The following is a 19,512-nucleotide window of genomic DNA, read 5'->3' as shown; positions in this document are numbered from 1 at the left end:
CCAGAGGATCCCACTCCAGTATTCTTGCCTGGAGAATCTCATGCACAGAGGAGGCTGGCAGGCTACAGTCCATAGGGTTGCAAAGAGTCAGACACCACTGAAATGACTAAGCATATTTTTATATAATAGATAATTGATAAGAACATACTATATAGCACAGGAAACTATACTCAAAAATCTGTAATGGCCTATATGGGAAAAGACTCTTAAAAAAAAAAAAAAGTGTGGGTATATGTATATGTTTAACTGATTCACTGTGCTCTACACATGAAACTAACATTACATTGTTAGTCAACTATACTCCAATAAAAATTAAAAAAAAAAATCTTGAAAAGAAATATACTACTGATACATGCAACAACCTACATGAAATCTCCAGAGAATTTGACTGAGTGAAAAATGATAAATCCAAAAGGTTGCATACTATATTGTTCAATTTACATAACATTTTTGAAATGAAAAAATCATAGAAATGGAGATCAGATTAGTGGTGGCCAAACGTTCAGGAGTGAACTGGGGAAGAAGTGAGTAGGTGTGGCTCTAAAGGCAACATTTGGGAAACTCATGGTAATGTTCCATATCTTGACTATGTCCATGTCACTATCCTGATTGTGATACTGTACTATAGCTTTGCAAAATGTTATGGTAGTGGTTTATTAGCTAAGTCATGTCCGGCACTTGCAAACCCATGGATTGTATCCTGTCAGCCTCCTCTGTCCATGGGATTATCCCAGCAAAAATACTGGAGTAGGTTGCCACTTCCTTCTTCAGGGGATCTTCCTGACCAAGGGATTGAACCTGTATCTCTGGTGTCTTCTGTGATAGCAGACAGATTCTTTACTAATTTACCACCTGTTTAACTCCACATAAATCTAAATGGAGAACAATATATTTTTTTCCTTCCATTTGTATGATGTACTGCCTAGTACAGTATCTTGAGTATACAAGGTACTGAAATATTTAGTAAGTTAAATATTAAAAAAAAAAAGAAAACTTCCATTATTACTCAGAGAAGGAAATAGCCTGCTCTGAGCTATGATTGATTGAAATAATTCGAAGTCGATGTACACCTTTAAATATCCTTGAATCTGCCAAAAGCCTGATGAAGGCTTTTCAGTAGGATGTTTAAAAAGCAAGATTTGGCATTTGCAAGGGGGAAAACATCTGTATGGAAGATTAGAAATCATAAAAGATGGTGGGCAGACAAAGAACCTAAACCAAGGTAAGAAACTTGAAGATCACAACATTTTTTTTTTTTTAATAACAAAGACAAAGCAACTTTCCCAGCTAGTAAAGTCTCTTTGATTTCTAACTCTAATCAGATTTGTAAAACACTTGTTTTTTGACCTGACAATGATTAAGAAATCATTATAGATGGAAAAGCAGAAGGTGTGCTGGTAGCGTTTTAATGTCACAGCTGTGCACTGCCCAAATTGCCTGTGGACACAGAAGAGATATGAGATGATTACAATAACCACTTCCTTCAGAGGAGGCTTCATGGTTTTTCTATTCAAAGTTAAGCTCTTCTGCCACTGTGATCTTATGGCACCAGTTCATGTCTGTACTAACGGGCTTATCAGAAAGCAATGATTATTTGATACATATCTGACTTCTTATAAATACTCAGCCTGTGACTCAGACTTTGCCACTTGAGTGTTCTATATCAAATCTAATTCTTATTTTAGGCTATCTAAATATAATCTTATCTAAAGATCACTGATGACTATAACAACTTTGGTCATTTAGACAAAAATAAAATGAAACAAAATATAATCCAAGCTACTTGAATTGTTATTAAATTTAATAAAAGTATATTAGAAATTACATGCAAGGTGTCATATACAATTATTCATTCCTAGTACCAGACACATGGTAAGGGCTTTTAAATACTCAGTGAAGGAATGGATAAATCCACATCTGTTGAGTAAAAAACCATACTAAGAAACAAGTACTGGGAATTAAGGAGTGACTTCTACATTAATTGATGATTTGCAGGCAGAAATGGATGCTTTGATGAAATTTAATGTGTTTTAAATATAGAAAGCCAGAGCTTCATATAATTGCACTGATAATGCAAAATTCCATTTACATAGCTAACATTATATCAATCATATCTTCCCCATGCCTGCATAATGCAAGTGTGAATACTTTAAATTAGAACTTTTAGAAGTTTGAGAGGCATCTTATTAAATGGCACAAGAATCAATACACTAATGAGAGAAGTTAATACTTCAATTATAATATCACAACTAAGAAATAAATCAAAGAAATAATAAATACACCAACATAAAACATAGTGTCCAAGAAAAAAAAATATTTACATTAAACCTTACCTGGATCCATTTATCTGGAATTGCCATGGCCAATCGATAGTCAAAACCACCCCCTCCCTGGGAAATTGGAGAACACAGCGCGGGCATTCCTGATACATCCTAAAATGAAGAGCATCAGCATTATCAGTTCATATTGATCAAATTTTTACTAAATATTCTCATGACAGTAAATACAGGCCAATAAGTACAAATAATAAATGGGGGTATATGCTCTTGGAGTACTTTGGTAGCATAATTGTAAAGGTAGATAGCATTGTGATAGCATATCTCATTTCCCAGTAAGATTCTGTGTGGTGCTTTTCATTGCAGGACAAATTTTTATCTCTTTTCCTTTGTTGCACATAGAGAACACAAATTAGTAAAAGTGTTATTGCTGAAACATAGTTTCTTACACTAATTTTTGAGTATTCTACTTATTAGCTACTGCTTTCATCAAACATAAAAATACACGTGCTGTATATCTGTTATTCTCTGTGTATACAGCAGTGGCAGAGAATGTATTTTGTGAGCACTTAGCTTCTGATGAAATAGAAATAGAGTTAGCACGTTAAGAGCAAAGCAGTAAGATGGCTTTCACGAGAGTCAGTTACACTTCGAAAGGGTCATTGAGGTTATCTAGTGGATCCTCTTCATTTAAAAGATATAGAAATTGAAGCTTATTGAGGTGAAGGGCTCACTAAAGACATGTTTGTCAAGGATAGAGCTGGGACTCAGACATCCAACCTTTTGACAGGGTCTTCTTACAGTCATGCTACCACTAGACTATCGGTAATCAAATAAACATATGGCCAAACAGATAAGCAAAAAGAAAATGATGTAAGGATCCAGATGCAACAAAATATATTAGTGTAACAATGGTGGTAAAATATGGTATGTTGCTGCTGCTGCTGCTGCTAAGTCGCTTCAGTCGTGTCTGATTCTGTGTGACCCCATAGATGGCAGCCCACCAGGCACCGCCGTGCCTGGGATTCTCCAGGCAAGAACACTGGAGTGGGTTGCCGTTTCCTCCTCCAATGTATGCAAGTGAAAAGTGAAAGTGAAGTTCCTCAGTCGTGTCCGACTCTTCGAGACCCCATGGACTGCAGCCCACCAGGCTCCGCCGTCCCTGGGATTTTCCAGGCAAAAGTACTGGAGTGGGTTGCCATTGCCTTCTCCAAAATATGGTGTAAGTACTAGCAATTCTAACTCCACAATATCTTTCAAATAAATTATTTTCTTTTGCCTCATTTTTACAGATACCATCTTATTTAATTCACCTAACTACTTACTCTGACCACTATGTTTCCACATGTAAGTGGAACTCCCATCTCCAATCTCTCTTTACACTAACTGCTGCTGAATGGTCTGCTCCTATCATTGCCTGCGAATAGCTTTCAGCAGTCAACAATAGAAAACTTAAATTCTTCAGTTTAGGATACAATTCAACAATTATACTGTAAGCACTGACAATATAATTTACTATTTGATTATCTGCTTCCTCACTAACTGTTAGAATTTAAGACACATGGGGTATGACTTTTGTTGCTGTCGTTGCTGTTGTTGCTCACTGACATATGCCAAGAATCTAGAATAGTAGAAGAGTACTTGGCACAAAGCAGGAACTCAATAACTATTGACCGAGTGGATTTATGAAGGTGCTGCCAAGGCTTTGATGGCAAATAAGACATCATACTTGACCTGCAGGATTCAAGAACTAGAACCTAAATAAACATGCGTGCACACAGACACACACAATCATGAAATGACTGTGTTATGGAGTCATCATAATTGTTAACAGAAGTACACAGCAAGTGCGGGGAAAAAACCTACATCTCTCCATCATTATTTCTACGGTTTCATTTCAAATATTCAATACCTCATCCCCTTTGAAATAATCACTCTTCCCGGTGCTTTTGACAGCTTTTCTGTGTCTCATTACCCAAATTCTCCCTTGGATCATCATCCTTACTTCCTATGAAAGACTATCACATACTCTGAGCTCTCTGAGACTTAACTGCTTCTTCTTCCACAATACCATCCTCAAACTCTTCCCACAGAAAAGCTATAAAAAAACAAACATATGACCTCGCTGGACTTCCAAAATAATGTGTTCATAGTACATGGTGGGAATATATCCATAAGAAAACACTCATCAATAATATCTTATTCTACATACTTTTTTATAAGTTTATAACAGTGAAAAAAGATGATCAAAAAAAGTGAAAAAGGATGAATGGTTAACAGATAAATCATTTTATGTCACATTTTCACAGTTATGATAGGTATTCAGTTCAACTCCTTATTAAGGTTGGCTACATATGTGTTAAGTATCAGGCACCTGTGTTAGACTCTAGAAATACATACACAGTACTTTCCTGGAAAAGTTTTTATGAGACCCAGAGTTTTCATGAGACAAGTAACAAGATGGCATTAAAGATCAAGATAATTTTTTCTCAAGAAAACATTAAGGTGCTTTCTATATTTGGTCTATAGGTAGTTTTAGAAAATAGCTTGATAAGAAATAGAATATGCTAAGAAAAATATCTGGAGATCAATAACTTAACCCCTAAATCTGACTCCTAGAAGGCTGCCCCATTAATGCATATGAGGTATTTGTAGCTCTTGTTTAAAAGTGGAGAGTTAAGAACTATTCTTTTAAAATCTTAAAGGAAGAAAATGAGAAAATGTAATGGTCATGAAAATAAATATACTTAAATATAAAGAAGTTGATAACAAAAGGATATTCAAATGGTCATATATGTTTCCAATGAAGTTAAAATAGCTTTAATTCTTTAATCTAAAGGTCACTTCTGAATACTCCAGAAGGGGAGAAAGCTGCAGTCATCAAAAAATATTTTTCATTAACACAGCAAATATAACCATGTATAAAGGTAGATATATTCCAGAAAAAAGGCTTCAGTTTTAATAACTATCATTATAACTAAATTCAATACACAGGACTATATATAACATTGCATTACTTATTCGTTACACCACATTCCTCTCTTAAAAAAAAAGTTCATGAGGATCAATTCCACTTCTTGAATAGACTCCCACTAGACAGAAAAGTGATGTATTGAAATTGAACTAGTTTTCAATTTAAGTAGAATAAATTGAAGACACATCTTGTTTTAAAAAAAATCTAAAACCAAGTAATATAAAGTAGGCTAAAGTCTCAAAGTTTCATTGGTAGAAACACTAATAATCAGACAAAAGCTCCCTAGATGATGAAACTATTTTACTTGAAATGAACGGAAAGATCAATGTAACAATTTTCATTTTCATGTATTAAATAATTGCTTCTTTCTTCAGTACCTACTTTTGATGTGCGCTGTCATTAATTGTTTGTAGTAATTTGTCATACATAATGTCTCTGCTTCAAATTGCCATAAATATAATTAACTTTTATAAATAGTTATTTCATAAATAACTAAATAACTTTTTTTATGTTTGACAGATAAAAATTAAAATATAAAGTATAAAATAAAAGTTTAAAATATCTTCTGATGTAAATTAAAAATATTCAGCACAGAAAGTATTAGCACAAGTTTTAGAAAGACTTATAAGTTATGACCAAATACAGGTAAGAAGAGACTGTGAAACAATACAGGATATCAAGATGACATTGTAATTGTGCATTTTTTTAAAAAATTTATATGAAAATTTACTCCAGGAATTTAGGATTCATTGCTCTATCCTAGAAGATATTTAGAAGGCAAAAGGCCTAAATAGAGTAGCTGTTCTCGATCCAGAGATAAACAAGGAAATCATATCACTAGTTTGAGATTTTGAGTTTTGAGAAATGACGCATAGAAAAAAGACTACAAATAATAAATACTACAGGAAAGAGACCATCATGACTACATTTCATTTCATTGAACTAAATGCCAACAACATGAAAATACTTCTTAACTCTGAATCTTTCAATGATAGTCTTACTATTTTTATATGCCAACCTCTACATTTTGTATAGAACAGTTTTAACATGAAATTCAATTTTAATAATAATTCCTAGTTAGAGGACTCAGAAAACCAGAGGGATTTTAGTACTAAATCTAAATTAGCATAAGCATTTAACAAACTTCTTAATTTATCAAATTTATCACCAAGAGGGGAATTGTCAATTATGCATATACCGAATTATATCATTACAGTGCAGCTTTGGGACAGTTAATCATGAACCTTCAGTAATCATGAATAACTAGTGAACATTTGGCAATCCGAGAGCAATAACGTAAACAAGAAAGGTAATCACATCAGAACAAGAGAGGTTTCAGAGAAGCTCGCAGGCAGTGAACCATGCCATCTCTGATGATTAAACCAGAAAAGAAAAAAAAAATTAAATAGACAACACATATTAATATTCAATTCTTTTCTGTGCTGAAGGTCTCATGGCAAAAGGACCTGTCCACTGATTAGGATATTTTACTTTCTAACGATTGGCATTTTCTTTTTTAACAATGGAATAATGACAAGTAATTAGGGAACATTATCTAATAATAGGAAAACAGTGAATTCTGAATAATGTGCCACACAGACAACGTAGCTGCACTACAGTCAAGGTATAATTTAACTTATGGAATCATCAACAACATAGAGATTACTCAAATATTGTACGTCAACAAAATGTTCTATCTTAAAGGGTGTCAGAGGGTAGAGATCATTATTACCTCAGCTATTGTTATAGAATCTGGATACAGTGTGTGAACCAAATGATTTGCCAACATGATGTAAGTCAAAGCATCTTCATCTACTTGTAGTCCAAAATACTCATGGTAATCACCTGAAAAATTCTCACCTGGAAAACAGAAAATCAATATGGATGCATTATGTTAGTTTGCAAGTCTTAACTCTGCACAAATGCCACCTCCCCAATTAGTTGGTTTATATCAGTTTTGTTATCAGAGCAAAACGTAATGGACCTTGATACCACATCATGCTATTAGTAACTATATGATCTAACTTAAAAAGTACTGCATAACTACATTCAAAGTTCAGACAATCCTGCAATTCAACTTTTGTTTTACAAAAGCAAACAAAATCTCTGTGATTTAAAATTTTAAGTTAATTTGAACTGAATTGTCCAGCACAAAATAAAATACCAGAGATTTATAAATTTTAATTTTTAGATAACTTTTTTAGTCATACTGAGACCTTAATGTTAGAAAGCTCTTATTTGATCCCTCTGAAGGCAAGTAAATAGGAAAACCATTATGAAATTGAGACATAATGTTTATATTATTTTAAATATGGCTAGAATTTATGGAGTATGGATTTTCTATGATGATAAAAACGGTTTAATATCCCTCAACTTCTTTCTACCACCCCTTGCCCCATCTCCTGATTTTGATTGCTTATAGTATATTTCACTTACTGGTATACTGTTAACTTTCTATTCTTTCAGTTGTTTACTATTATTTTTAATTAAGTCTAATTAGTGCTGAATGCCTGCCTTTTTTCCCCACCTGATTTCTTAAATATAAGTTCTTTATTTTGACTCATTTTTTTTCAATTTGCTTGATTCTATCATTGAAGGTTATTTTTACGTGGATTCTTCAATTTCTTTCAAATGTATCCTTCAATGGCAATTCAAATATTCAATTCTGAAGTCACAGTTTCTATCCTTAAGAGTTTTGCAGACACTGCTGTGGCAATGGAATAGTATGAGCTCAGCCATTTTTTTTTTCATTCATGCAGGTAAATTATTTTTTCTTCAAGATATTACTTGATAAATTTTTCTTTATCACAGAATTTTATAAATTAAACACTCTGAGTCTGTGTTAATACTGTCATCTCAGATTTCTTCTGGCACATAATTGTTTGCAATTTCAATTTTTATTTTCATCTTCATCTCAAAGTTGGGAAACATGCTAAATAACTCAGTGTTTTTCTTTCCACTTTTTGGGCTCTCTACCCATAAGAAGCATATACCATATCCATAGATTTCAGTTAATTTCCCCAACTCCACAATTCTTTGGAAAACACCTAGCCCTCAGCAGAGGAAGGTTCTGAAGGGGCAAGCATGTAGATGCTTTAATCTAGGAGAAGATCTTTCTTGAATTTTATCATGATTGCCTTTTTCATCTCCAAAGTCAGCTTCTCTCCAAAGTGGAGGGTATCAATGAAATCTGTCATGTTTTGTAGATTCAGTTTGCTCCCTAGAAATGTTTCATGGGGAGGGGGGGGTTAGCACCATGAATAAGAGCACATAACAGCAGACTTTGACTGTAGCAGCTTTTCTTGGCAGTTATGTTTTGGTTTCTAAAGTCTCTATCATGGATTGAGTGTTAGTAAATTGTTGTTATTGTTTAGTCGCTAAGTCATGTCCAACTCTTTGTGACCCCATGGACTGGTGCCCGCCAACTCCTCAGTCCAGGGGATTTCCCAGGCAAGAGTGGGTTGCCATTTCCTTCTCCAGGGGATATTCCCAATCCATGGATTGAATCCAAGTCTGTTGCTTGGCAGGCTGATTCTTTACCCTGAGCCACCTGGGAAGCCCCCAGGTGAATATAGATACATATTTTTATTTAAAACATATGTCCCTGTTTTTCTGAGGGTTTAGCCAAACAGACAAGACCTACCACACTTCAGAAGGTTGTAAAAAATATTTAGGTAAATGCTATAAAAACAATGTATTTCCTACAACAAAGTTTTAATGCAGAAGAAATTAAAATGAGATATCTACACAAGCAGTTATTTTTATACCACCCAAGAGTCCTTCTGAAGGCAGTTTACAGGGTTAAGTGAGATAATAGTTAAATAACTATTTTCATATACTTATGCTATATACTTTCATGTACTTATGTTATACTAAATCACATTTTCATATACTTACTTTGAGTCACTTTGTTCTGATATAAAGAGGATTTTTCAAAAATTTAACTAAACTTTCGATTTTGAGATAACTGTAGATTGTGTGTGTGTGCTTGCTCAGTGCATTTGACTCTGCAAACACATGGACTGTAGCCCGCCAGGCTCCTCTGTCCATGGGATGTTCCAGGTAAGAATACTGGAATGGGTTGCTATTTCCTCCTCCAGGGGATCTTCCCAACACAGAGATGGAACTCGTATTGGCAGGTGTATTCTTTACCACCAAGCCACCTAGGAAGCCACAGTTACATGAAATAACATAAAGTGATCCTGTGTAGACTTGTTTTCCCAACATTTGAAACACCATGGTGTAATGGCGTTTTCAATGGGAGCATATGAAAAGCCATGGTGTAATATCCCAGCCAAGCTACTGGCATTATACAGTCAGGATATAAAATTACATCACAAGGTGGCTCACCTGATATCCTTTTATAATGAGATCTACCTTCCTCCTGCCTTTTCACCATGGTCCTTAACCCTTGATGACCACTGACTTGTTTTGTTTATTTTGTCACTACAACCATGATACATAAAAGTAATCATATTATATGTATGTCCTCTTTTGAAACAAGTTTTTTCCCCTGTCAGCATAATTCTCTGAAAATTAATCCAAATTGTTGTATGTATCAATATCGTTACTGTTTATCACTAAGTAGCATTTCATGCTATGGATACACCACATTTTTTAAACATTCATCTATTAAAGCATGCCTGGCTTGTTTCCAGGTATTAGTTATGAATAAGGTTGCTAAATATTTGGTCATTAAAAAAACAATAATTTTTCTACATGTTATCTATTGAAGGATTAGGATTCTGTGATTCCACTTCTTTGTACAACTTTTAAACTGAAGGTCTCTGATACATAGTTTTAATTACAAATTAATTTACAATTTAATTTTAACTGAGCACATTTATATTTAAAATGTATACATTATCTTCAATGTCTAATATGCAAAGGAACCCATACATTAACAAATGTTCTCATTTATTAATTTTGTTATTTATTTTTCATTACAATTGCTGTCATTTTCACAGCCTGAGACTGGTATAATAAATTATATCCTTAAAAAAACATTTTTAAAAGAATGCTGCATGTTAAGGATAGCATATTATTATTGAGTAGAAATATTTCAAAGAAAATCATTACCCTTTATTTACTTATAAAAAGTATTTATACCTGACTTCCTGCCAAAAAGGGATCAGAAATGACTAGAGACGTAAAAGAACTAATAAAAATCAAGCCAACAATAATGGTCATTGTAGCAATGTAACTGAATCTTAAGCCTGGCTGTAATCTTCCAGTAAAAATATAAAATAAAATCATTAGTTACATCTGGAATGTATCAGGTTACCTACCTATTCCATGGTGATGATAGAGCATTGATGTAACACCGTCAAAACGAAACCCATCAAAGCCATACTCTTCCAACCACCATCTTATGTTTGACAGAAGAAATCTTAAAACTTCCCAGCTAAAATAACAGATAAATACACATTTAGGCATAATGTATAGAGCATTTTCCTTGTTATACATTCTTTGCTAAGAATAATAATTAAAATTAAAATTACTATCTTAGGAATCATGATGCTCAAGAAATATAACACAAGAATATAACACAATACAAACACAAGAAAACTACTAACATTTACCTCATTTGTTTGATGAAATTCATTCTAAAAGGAAAATCTGTTAAATTTCTTTAACTAAAAAATCACTCAATGTCTGAGAAAAACTAAGAAAAAAATGGACCAGTATGGTCCAAAGTGCAGGAACAATGTCTTGTTCAGTGCTCTATCCTCAGCAAGCATACAGTGATTACTACATAGTAGTGGTTACCAAAAACATTCTATTACTTATTTCTGAATTTTCATCAAGATTTTTCATGTAAAATAACCACAGTTACATATATTCTTTTAGAAAACATAATTTCATTATCAGTAGAAAACTACCTTCAGCCTTCAGTGTTTGCTTAAAATATTTCCTTATTCTATAGTTTCAAACAGATATAGTTTAGAATAAAAATTAAAAGAAAAAAAGACTCCTGAAATCAACCTTATGATAAGCACTACTATACTTACTAGACTTGCTTTGTGAGGGTAAAAGAAAGAGACCTAATTACTAGAGAATAGATGTTTAATAAAGTAAAAAGTTCTACAAGTTAAAGAGTCTTATACCCATAAAAACAGAAAGAAAAACAAAGAACAGTTATAACTCAATTAAAACACCACATGAAATAAGTCTATTTCAGACAGCTGAAAAGAGGGCATCATCAATTAGTATTTTTTTTAGTCATACAGTTATGGTTGATTTCCCTATCTCATTATAACTATGGTTTTAAGACTTTAATACCTCATTTAGCTTAATGACAAAGCATAAGAGTGTACACAATTCCTTAACCCACTTGAAATTTATGTATTTTTTTAACCTTCCATATATTAAAGAGCAATCTGACCTAAGTGGAGATTAAGTCATCATGATCAACTCCAGAATTGTAAATCTAAACTCTGCAGTAAAATGAGTATTGTTGGTAATTAACTGCTTTAGATAAGTTACTTTGAATTTTGAAAACTTACTCAAAGTTAAAAGAGAAAACAAAAACAAAAACAGAAATCCAAACAATCCAATAGGTATGAAACGGGGCCAGGAGATTCTAGATCATTGGCCAAGCCATGGTAAAGGTAGAATGAATATTCATTTAAGGCTTAACAAAACAATTTCTGTTTAACAAAAAGAAATGAACAGATCAAAACTGCTCTGTTTTACATAGAAATGTCTAATATCTATATTTTTGACTTTTTAATAACCTTTCTTTCAGAGCAGTTTTGGGAGTGAAAGTCACTCAGTCGTGTCCTACTCTTTGTGACCCCGTGGACTATACAGCCCATGGAATTCTCCAGGCCAGAACACTAGAGTGGATAGCCTTTCCCTTCTCCAGGGGATCTTCCCAACCCAGGGATTGAACCCAAGTCTCCCGCATTGCAGATTGATTCTTTACAGGCTGAGCCACAAGGGAGCATTTTTTGAGTTCACTGCAGAAATTGAAAGGGAGTATACATCTATACTCTTTTTTAACAAGTTTGCTCCATGAGAATTTCAGAAAAAAGTCTTGAATAAATTTGCATATTGCTAACTCATCCTTAACAATGTTTTAAAAAGGACAGGCTTTCCTATAATTTGTCCGTTTGATTAGTTATGTATATTTTACTTCTGAAAGGTAAACTGAAAGCTATTTTTAGCTCAAAATACCTCAGAGTAGGAACAAAATCTGTTTAAACAGAAAATTTCTTGGGCAGATTTATGGATATATGAATATGTAAACCAGAGATCATAAACTCTCCCTGGGCCTGATCTGACATGCACTACTGTTTTGTTTATCTTGCAGAGGATAGAGACCCTTGAACAACACAGGTCTGAACTGCATAGGTCTACTTATATTTTTTAATAAATATAGTCATCCCTCCATATTCTCAGATTTTGCATCTTTGGCTAAAGAGGGACCATTGTATTCATTGTACTACGCCATATGTCATATAATCAAATCTATGGTTTTTCTAGTAGTCATGTATGGATGTGAGAGCTGGACCATAAGAAGGCTGAGCTCTGAAGAACTGATGCTCTTGAACTGAGGTGATGGAGAAGACTCTTGAGAGTCCCTTGGACTGCAAGGAGATCAAACCAGTCAATCATAAAAGAAATCAATTCTGAATATTCATTGGAGGGACTGACGTTGAGGTAGAAGCTCCAATACTTTGGCCACCTGATGTGAAGAACTGACTCATTGGAAAAGACCCTGATGCTGGGAAAGATTGAAAGCAGGAGGAGAAGGGGATGACAAAGGATGAGATGGTTGGATGGCATCACCAATTCAACGGACGTAAGTTTGAGCAGGCTCCAGAAGATGGTGAAGGACAGGGAAGTCTGGCATGCTGCAGTGCATGGGGTGGGAAAAACTCAGACACGACTGAGCAACTGAACAATAATAACGCCATTTTATATAAGGGACTTGAGCACTGGTGGATCTTGCTATATGGTGGGGCTCCTGGAATCAATCCCCTGAAGGTCTTGAGGGAAAACTGTGCTGTAAATTTTTTAGTTTGAATTTCTAAAGATGGCATATGTACTTTTGGGATCCTTTCAGTCTTATCACACCACATTCTCATATCAACCTTATTGACTCATTTACATCAATCCAGCTTGGACTGGTGGACATGTTCTATCAACTTCTAACATAAATGTCATGGACAAAATGTTTCCAAGGTAGACTCACTGAAATGGGAAAATAGTGTCCTAATATCTACAAAGATAAAAGAAGGAAAAAAGTCAATGATATTACAATTCAAAGTACAAAACGAGATGATGTCAATTTAATAATTAAAAAAAAAATTCCTGCCCAATATCACAGAGTTGATTAAAGGTAGAGTTACCAAGCATCCTACTGAATCCTATTACCACAATATTTAATCTGCTCTCTTCTTGTCCAAATGGTGTTATGTTGTTGTTGTTTAGTCGCTAACTCTTGTCTGATTCTTTGCAACTCCATGGACTGCAGCATGCAGGTTTCCCTGTCCTTCACTGTCTCCCAGAGTTTGTTTAAATTCATGTTCATTGAATTGGTGATGAGATCTAACCATTTCATCCTCTGCTGCCCCCTTCTCCTTTTGCTTTCAATCTTTCCCAGCATCAGGGTCTTTTCCAATCAGGAATCCATCTCCCTGACCATGGATTAAACTCACGCCCTCTGCATTGGGAGCTCACAGTCTAAGCCACTGAACCACCAGGGAAGTCCCAAAAGGAGTTATAAAACTGCATTTAACATACTTGGCTGTAACAATCCGAGTAGACAGATTCTTGGTATGAATAAATAGAAAAAGAGTTTCCTGTGGTAATCAGAAGTAATAATGAAAATGGAACATATAATTAAAAAGTTCAAAAAATAGTTTAAAAAATACTAACTTCTATTTCTCTAAAAGGGCTTCCCAGATGGCCCAGTGGTAAAGAATCTACCTTCCAGTGAAGGAGATGCAGAAGACGTGGGTTAAATCCGTGGGTCGGTAAGATCCCCCGGAGGAGGAAATGGCGACCCACTCCAGTATTCTTGCCTGGTAAATCCCAAGGATAGAGGAGCCTGGCGGGCTACTGGTTCATGGGGTCACAAAGAGTCGGACATGACTGAGCACACAGTATATGAAACATTGCTCTAAAATGTTCTTATTCAGGTGCTAAGCCGTGTCTGACTCTTTCTGACCCAACGGACTATAGCCCATCAGGCTCCTCTGTCCATGGTATTTTCCAGGCAAGAATACTAGAGCAGGTTGCCATTTCCTATTACAGGGGATCTCCCAGACCCGACTCAGGGATTGACTCTGTGTCTCTTGAGTCTTCTGCCTTGGTAGATGGGTTCATTACCACTAGTGCCACCTGGGAAGCCCAGATAACCAGAACTATATACATGAGTAAATGCATGGACATGATCCAGAAATCAAAGTTGAAAAAGAGCAAGTTATAGAGAGTTAACAGTATCATTGCAACGAAGATGTAGCTTTCTTTTTTATTTTTCTTACACTATGTAAACTTCCAACTTAAGGTTGACAATGTATTTATTATTATATAAATATATCTATTCCAGGTCACTGAAGTTAAATTACAAGAGTACATCTGGGCTGGGAGTCTTCCAGACAATCTCCAGATTTTGTGATTCATTGGGAAGACCTATGAGACTTAGCATATAGGCATGTGCATGGCTATGATTTATACATACAGAAAAAGGATAAAAAGCATAATGAGCAAAGAGAAAGGTGCGTGGGGCAAAGTTCAGAGGAGTCTAGAAGTAAGCTTCCAAGAGTCCTTGATGGAGTCACACTTAATTCCTCTAACAACAAACTGTCACAAGACTTGTGAAATGCTGTCTACCAGGGAAACTCATTAGAGACTCAGTTCTCAGCAATTTTAATGGGGGCTAGTGAAATCTTATATATATGTTAAAAATCTAAATATAAAGGACCTCGAAGGTGAGGTACTCCTATTTTGCACCCTACCTTCCAACAGTTACATGAATGATGAACTTATTAAGCTTATACATGAATGAAATAGTTCACAGAATCTAAGATCTGCCTTTTAAATAGAACACCAGAACAAGTTTAAGGAATATATACTAGTGAAAATATAAATTTCTGAAAGATGTCTATTACTATTTCTACTATCATAAATTTCAAACACAGCACCCATAAACTGCATTTTCCTTCTTTGAGGGGGCTGAGAAGAAGAGTTATAATGTATTCCAAATTATGACGGAATTACAAATATTACCCAATGAGCTCTGCAGTAATAAATGAACTGAATCATCTCAATTGAATGGTTTGCCTTGAGTCAAAGTAGGAAAATGTTTGGCAAAGGGTACAATAAAAAAGGCAATTTACTTTTTCTACTTCAAAATGTCATCAGACAGCCTGTAACATAGTTGATATATCCAGTTGATTAGAGTCCCATAAAAATTTAAGCAGAATTTAAGAGCACTGTTTTACTTGGTATGTTATAGCAGACAAGGTAGGACTTTGATTTTAAGATTATTTCATTGACACAAAGCCTTTAAAGTCTATTCATAGAAACCACAAAATAGCCTAGTTGCCAAACAATTGGCAGAGTTAGATGTTAACATTTAGAAGGAGATGCTAACAAATACATACTGAGAAGCCAGCTTGAATGTATTTGAGAAGTAACCTATTTTAGTTATTAGCTTTCTATCTTAAATCAATTAGCATATAAATTAGAAACAAACACTATGTCATCTATACTACCTAAGAACAATTGATTGGCTTACTCATGTATTTTATGAAGCAAAAAATAAATAAATAAAACCCCAAAACCCAAATTTCAAAAAATGAAGTGCAGCTGACTTTCCTGTAAATCATAAACCACTAAAACTGTTTAAATCACAGGTGTCTGATATAGTAACTGAATATATCAATGGATAATATATATATTTAAGGATTTCTGGCAATCAAAATAATCAGGATTCTAATTGGTTTGGATGTCTGAAATATTCAACCTGTAATCAAGTAATGAGAATTTATTATGAAAATTTTGTCTCACACAGATAATTCTAATATTAAGATTTTTAGGAAATATCCCTAAAATCAAAACTGTTGATTGTCTCACATCTTGCAAATGAACTTTATAACGAAATAAAACATAGTTGAATTTTCTTGGCAAGCAAGTATAATCAGATGTAACAACATTTATTAGATGCAGTTACATTTTCTAATTCAAAACCATTTGTGGACTGTTGTATTTATTTCTCATCCTGAGTAACTTCTAGGATTTTCAAAATCAGCAACTTATTCTACTAGATGTTACTAATATTGTATAGTAACAAGTAGGAGACATTATTAAGTAGTGGCCAAATATAAAAAAATATGAAGAAAAATTATATACTCCTCTTAGTTATTACACAGTCTTTGAAGCTGAATTGCTATTTAAAAAGTACATCATAAAACCATGAAGCAAAAGTTACATGTTTTGATCTGGGTATTTCAACTGAGGCAGCAGATTGACGTTGAACAAAGAAAGTACTTTCAGGTTTTTTTTTTTTTTTTTTTATAGAAAAGGTATGGCATGTCAAATAGAAGGATAGAGTCTTAAATCATAATGAAAATAACAATTTCTTAAAGGAAGATATTCTAAAACGTCACCACTGAAAAGCAGGTAATATCTTACTATCTACACTAATTTAAAAATTTTTTGAAATTTCATCTGTCAGTATAATTTTAATTAAATTAGCCAAAAAAGGGAAAATGCTTTTTACTTCATCAACAAACTATACCGTTGGTCAACTGGAATTTATTGAGAAAATTTTTAAAAGTTGAAAAAGTACAAAAAGTGATTATTCATATCTAATACAATATAATAGTATCATCCATTCAATATAATAAAATGTATCTGGGTCTTTAGAAACAGAATTATATTACAGCTACTGTATATATTAACTTTAAATAACATTAGGTAGCAAAAAGCACATGACTCTAATGAGACAAAAATATTAATTCAACTACTAAAAGTCTGTAATAATATAAATTTCAAAACATTGGTTTTTATTATAAAATATGGTTTTGAAGTTTTCTTTCCAATATCACATTTTTTATTTCAACTTATATAACTTTATTTTATTTAAATTAATACACAGTTTAATCATATTATATCCACTGAGCCCTGGTTATCTAAATTCATTATTACAATAAAACAGTTTCTTTCCCTTAAGGCCTAAATTGTACTTGGCTTATTAAATACTGAATTAAAATTCACTCCATTTGTATTATCTATAAGTTTAATCAGGTATTCTCTAGGAAATAAGTAGGAATGGATAGCATATTTTACTTTTATATGCTAAATGCTTCCAATTATATTTTTACTAAAAAAAATTCAACTTGAGAAATTTTCAAGTCTCTTTTTTCTCTAAATTTATATTCTTAACAAGCTTGGTTACCTGCTCAAGTAAGATGAGAAAAAGGTACACTTTACGGGAAGTGTGTATGCATGTGCACAGGGCTGGGAAGCAGGATGGCAAGGGATCTTCGGTGAAAGTAAAAGATTTTCAGTCTGACACAGGAAAACAAACAAATCCAAAGCAACGAACAGTCCTCTATGATAATGATTACAATGAGTGATTAAGAAATTAATAAATTTTCATATTACTTATTTTTAAATTGGTTTATATTTCTCTGCTTTCTCACAAAAATTGCAAAGGTGATTTTTCAAAGCATTACAGATAAAAGATACTATTAACATTTGGAGAAAATTTAGAAACATCTTTTTCAAAGTAGAGGGCCCCCCAAAGCTGAGCAACTCAAGGTCCAGAAAGCAGAAAGCCAAGTTATATCATCTCCTATAATGAAACATAAGGGAGGTCTTACATGAAATTTGTACATATTTCATCTGAACAATCACTGCTCTTTTACACAACAAATCACTACAGGTTAGCTAACGACATATACAGATAGGTATATGTCATTATAAGTATATAAATACGCATCCATCTTTCTCAAACAAGATTAAAAATTCCACCTTATATATAAAATGAAGATAATTACTACTTCGGATCAAAACTGACAGCGACTTAAACATATATAGATATATATTACTGACAAATATTAAACTACAATTGGTAATCAGCTTTTAAAAGCTTATTTTAATGGTAAAAGTTTGGAAACACTAACTATTCACCTACCAGTACTTCTCCTTTTTTAGTTTTTCCCTTCTGATGGATTTATTTCTCATAGATTAACTGAAATTATTATATTTCTATTGTAGAAAAAACATTCATGATTTGATAATTTTCCATCATCTTATTAAAATGTGTAATTAGATATGTAATGTTTATTTTCTTATATTTAGCCAGCTTCATTTCAAAAGACTGACTTGAGGCAAATTAAAGTACATATAAACAGCATCAGAAGTAAAGGAGAAGAATATAAGCTATGGAGAACAAAGGTCTGTAGATAAACAAATATAAAGCATCTGAGAATTAATTTTCTTTCCTAAATAATTTCCAAAATAATTATGATTTTATAGACTATACTGACCATAAGAGGATTTTCCTTGACTATTCCCCTTAAATAAAAAATATTTTAAGATAATATTCAGGAGAAATATTATTTATATATAGTTATATATATATATAAAGTTATAGATATTTACAATACTAAGGAAGCTGCAGTGCAGCAGTGCACAACGACCATTAAGTAGACAAGCACTCCGGGTAGATGATGATCTGGGGAATACCAGTTGCATAGGGACAGATAAAGCAGAAGGAAAAGAACAGCACCTATTAATAGCTCTTCAGGAAATTGTGTGTATATGCCTCTGTGTGTGTGTGTTCTGAAGGTGGGAAACTGAAGAAAACTTTATGGGAAGCTGCTATTTAATCATATTTAAATTTCAACTACATCTCCTTCAGCAGTTTTCAAATTTGCACTAATCTTGTTAATTAATACACAGTTCTCTACTGTCTATTTGTACACATTCTTACAAACAAAAGGAATTAGCATTTAGTGCTTTGGCTAGAATAGAACAGAAAATATGGGTGTTACATAGGAAAGAGAAAGAAATTCAAATTCACTGAGTGTCCACTGACTTCTAGTCCTCACATATTACATAGTCTCACTTGCCAAGGCTGTAATATCAAGTGTGTGTTTCATGGTTGGAGAATCTGAGATTTTCAAAAGTTTAACAAAATGCTCAAGGTCATTCAACTAATAAATACAGGTGGAACTCAACTTTCTGAGTCTAAAATCTCAACTCTTAAGTATAATATGATAGCATGACTATGTGTGAATT

At 33.5% G+C, this 19,512-nt stretch overlaps 1 protein-coding gene across 1 annotated transcript in view; it reads right to left on the bottom strand.

Moving 5' to 3' along the window:
- Nucleotides 1–19,512, bottom strand: part of GBE1 (1,4-alpha-glucan branching enzyme 1) — a 297,215-nt gene that overhangs the window by 87,335 nt on the left and 190,368 nt on the right. Inside the window, exons 8-10 of the mRNA XM_081552326.1 lie at nucleotides 10,539–10,654; nucleotides 6,983–7,110; nucleotides 2,334–2,432 (exon numbers count right to left, since the gene is read on the bottom strand). Of these exons, the coding sequence (XP_081408452.1) occupies nucleotides 2,334–2,432; nucleotides 6,983–7,110; nucleotides 10,539–10,654 (343 nt within the window). The remainder of the gene's footprint in view (nucleotides 1–2,333; nucleotides 2,433–6,982; nucleotides 7,111–10,538; nucleotides 10,655–19,512) is intronic.

Source organism: Giraffa tippelskirchi, chromosome 2, assembly GCF_054371585.1.
Source record: "Giraffa tippelskirchi isolate mGirTip1 chromosome 2, T2T-mGirTip1v1.2.pri, whole genome shotgun sequence".
Classification (NCBI taxonomy): domain Eukaryota; kingdom Metazoa; phylum Chordata; class Mammalia; order Artiodactyla; family Giraffidae; genus Giraffa; species Giraffa tippelskirchi.
This window is presented reverse-complemented; position numbering and strand designations above follow the sequence as displayed.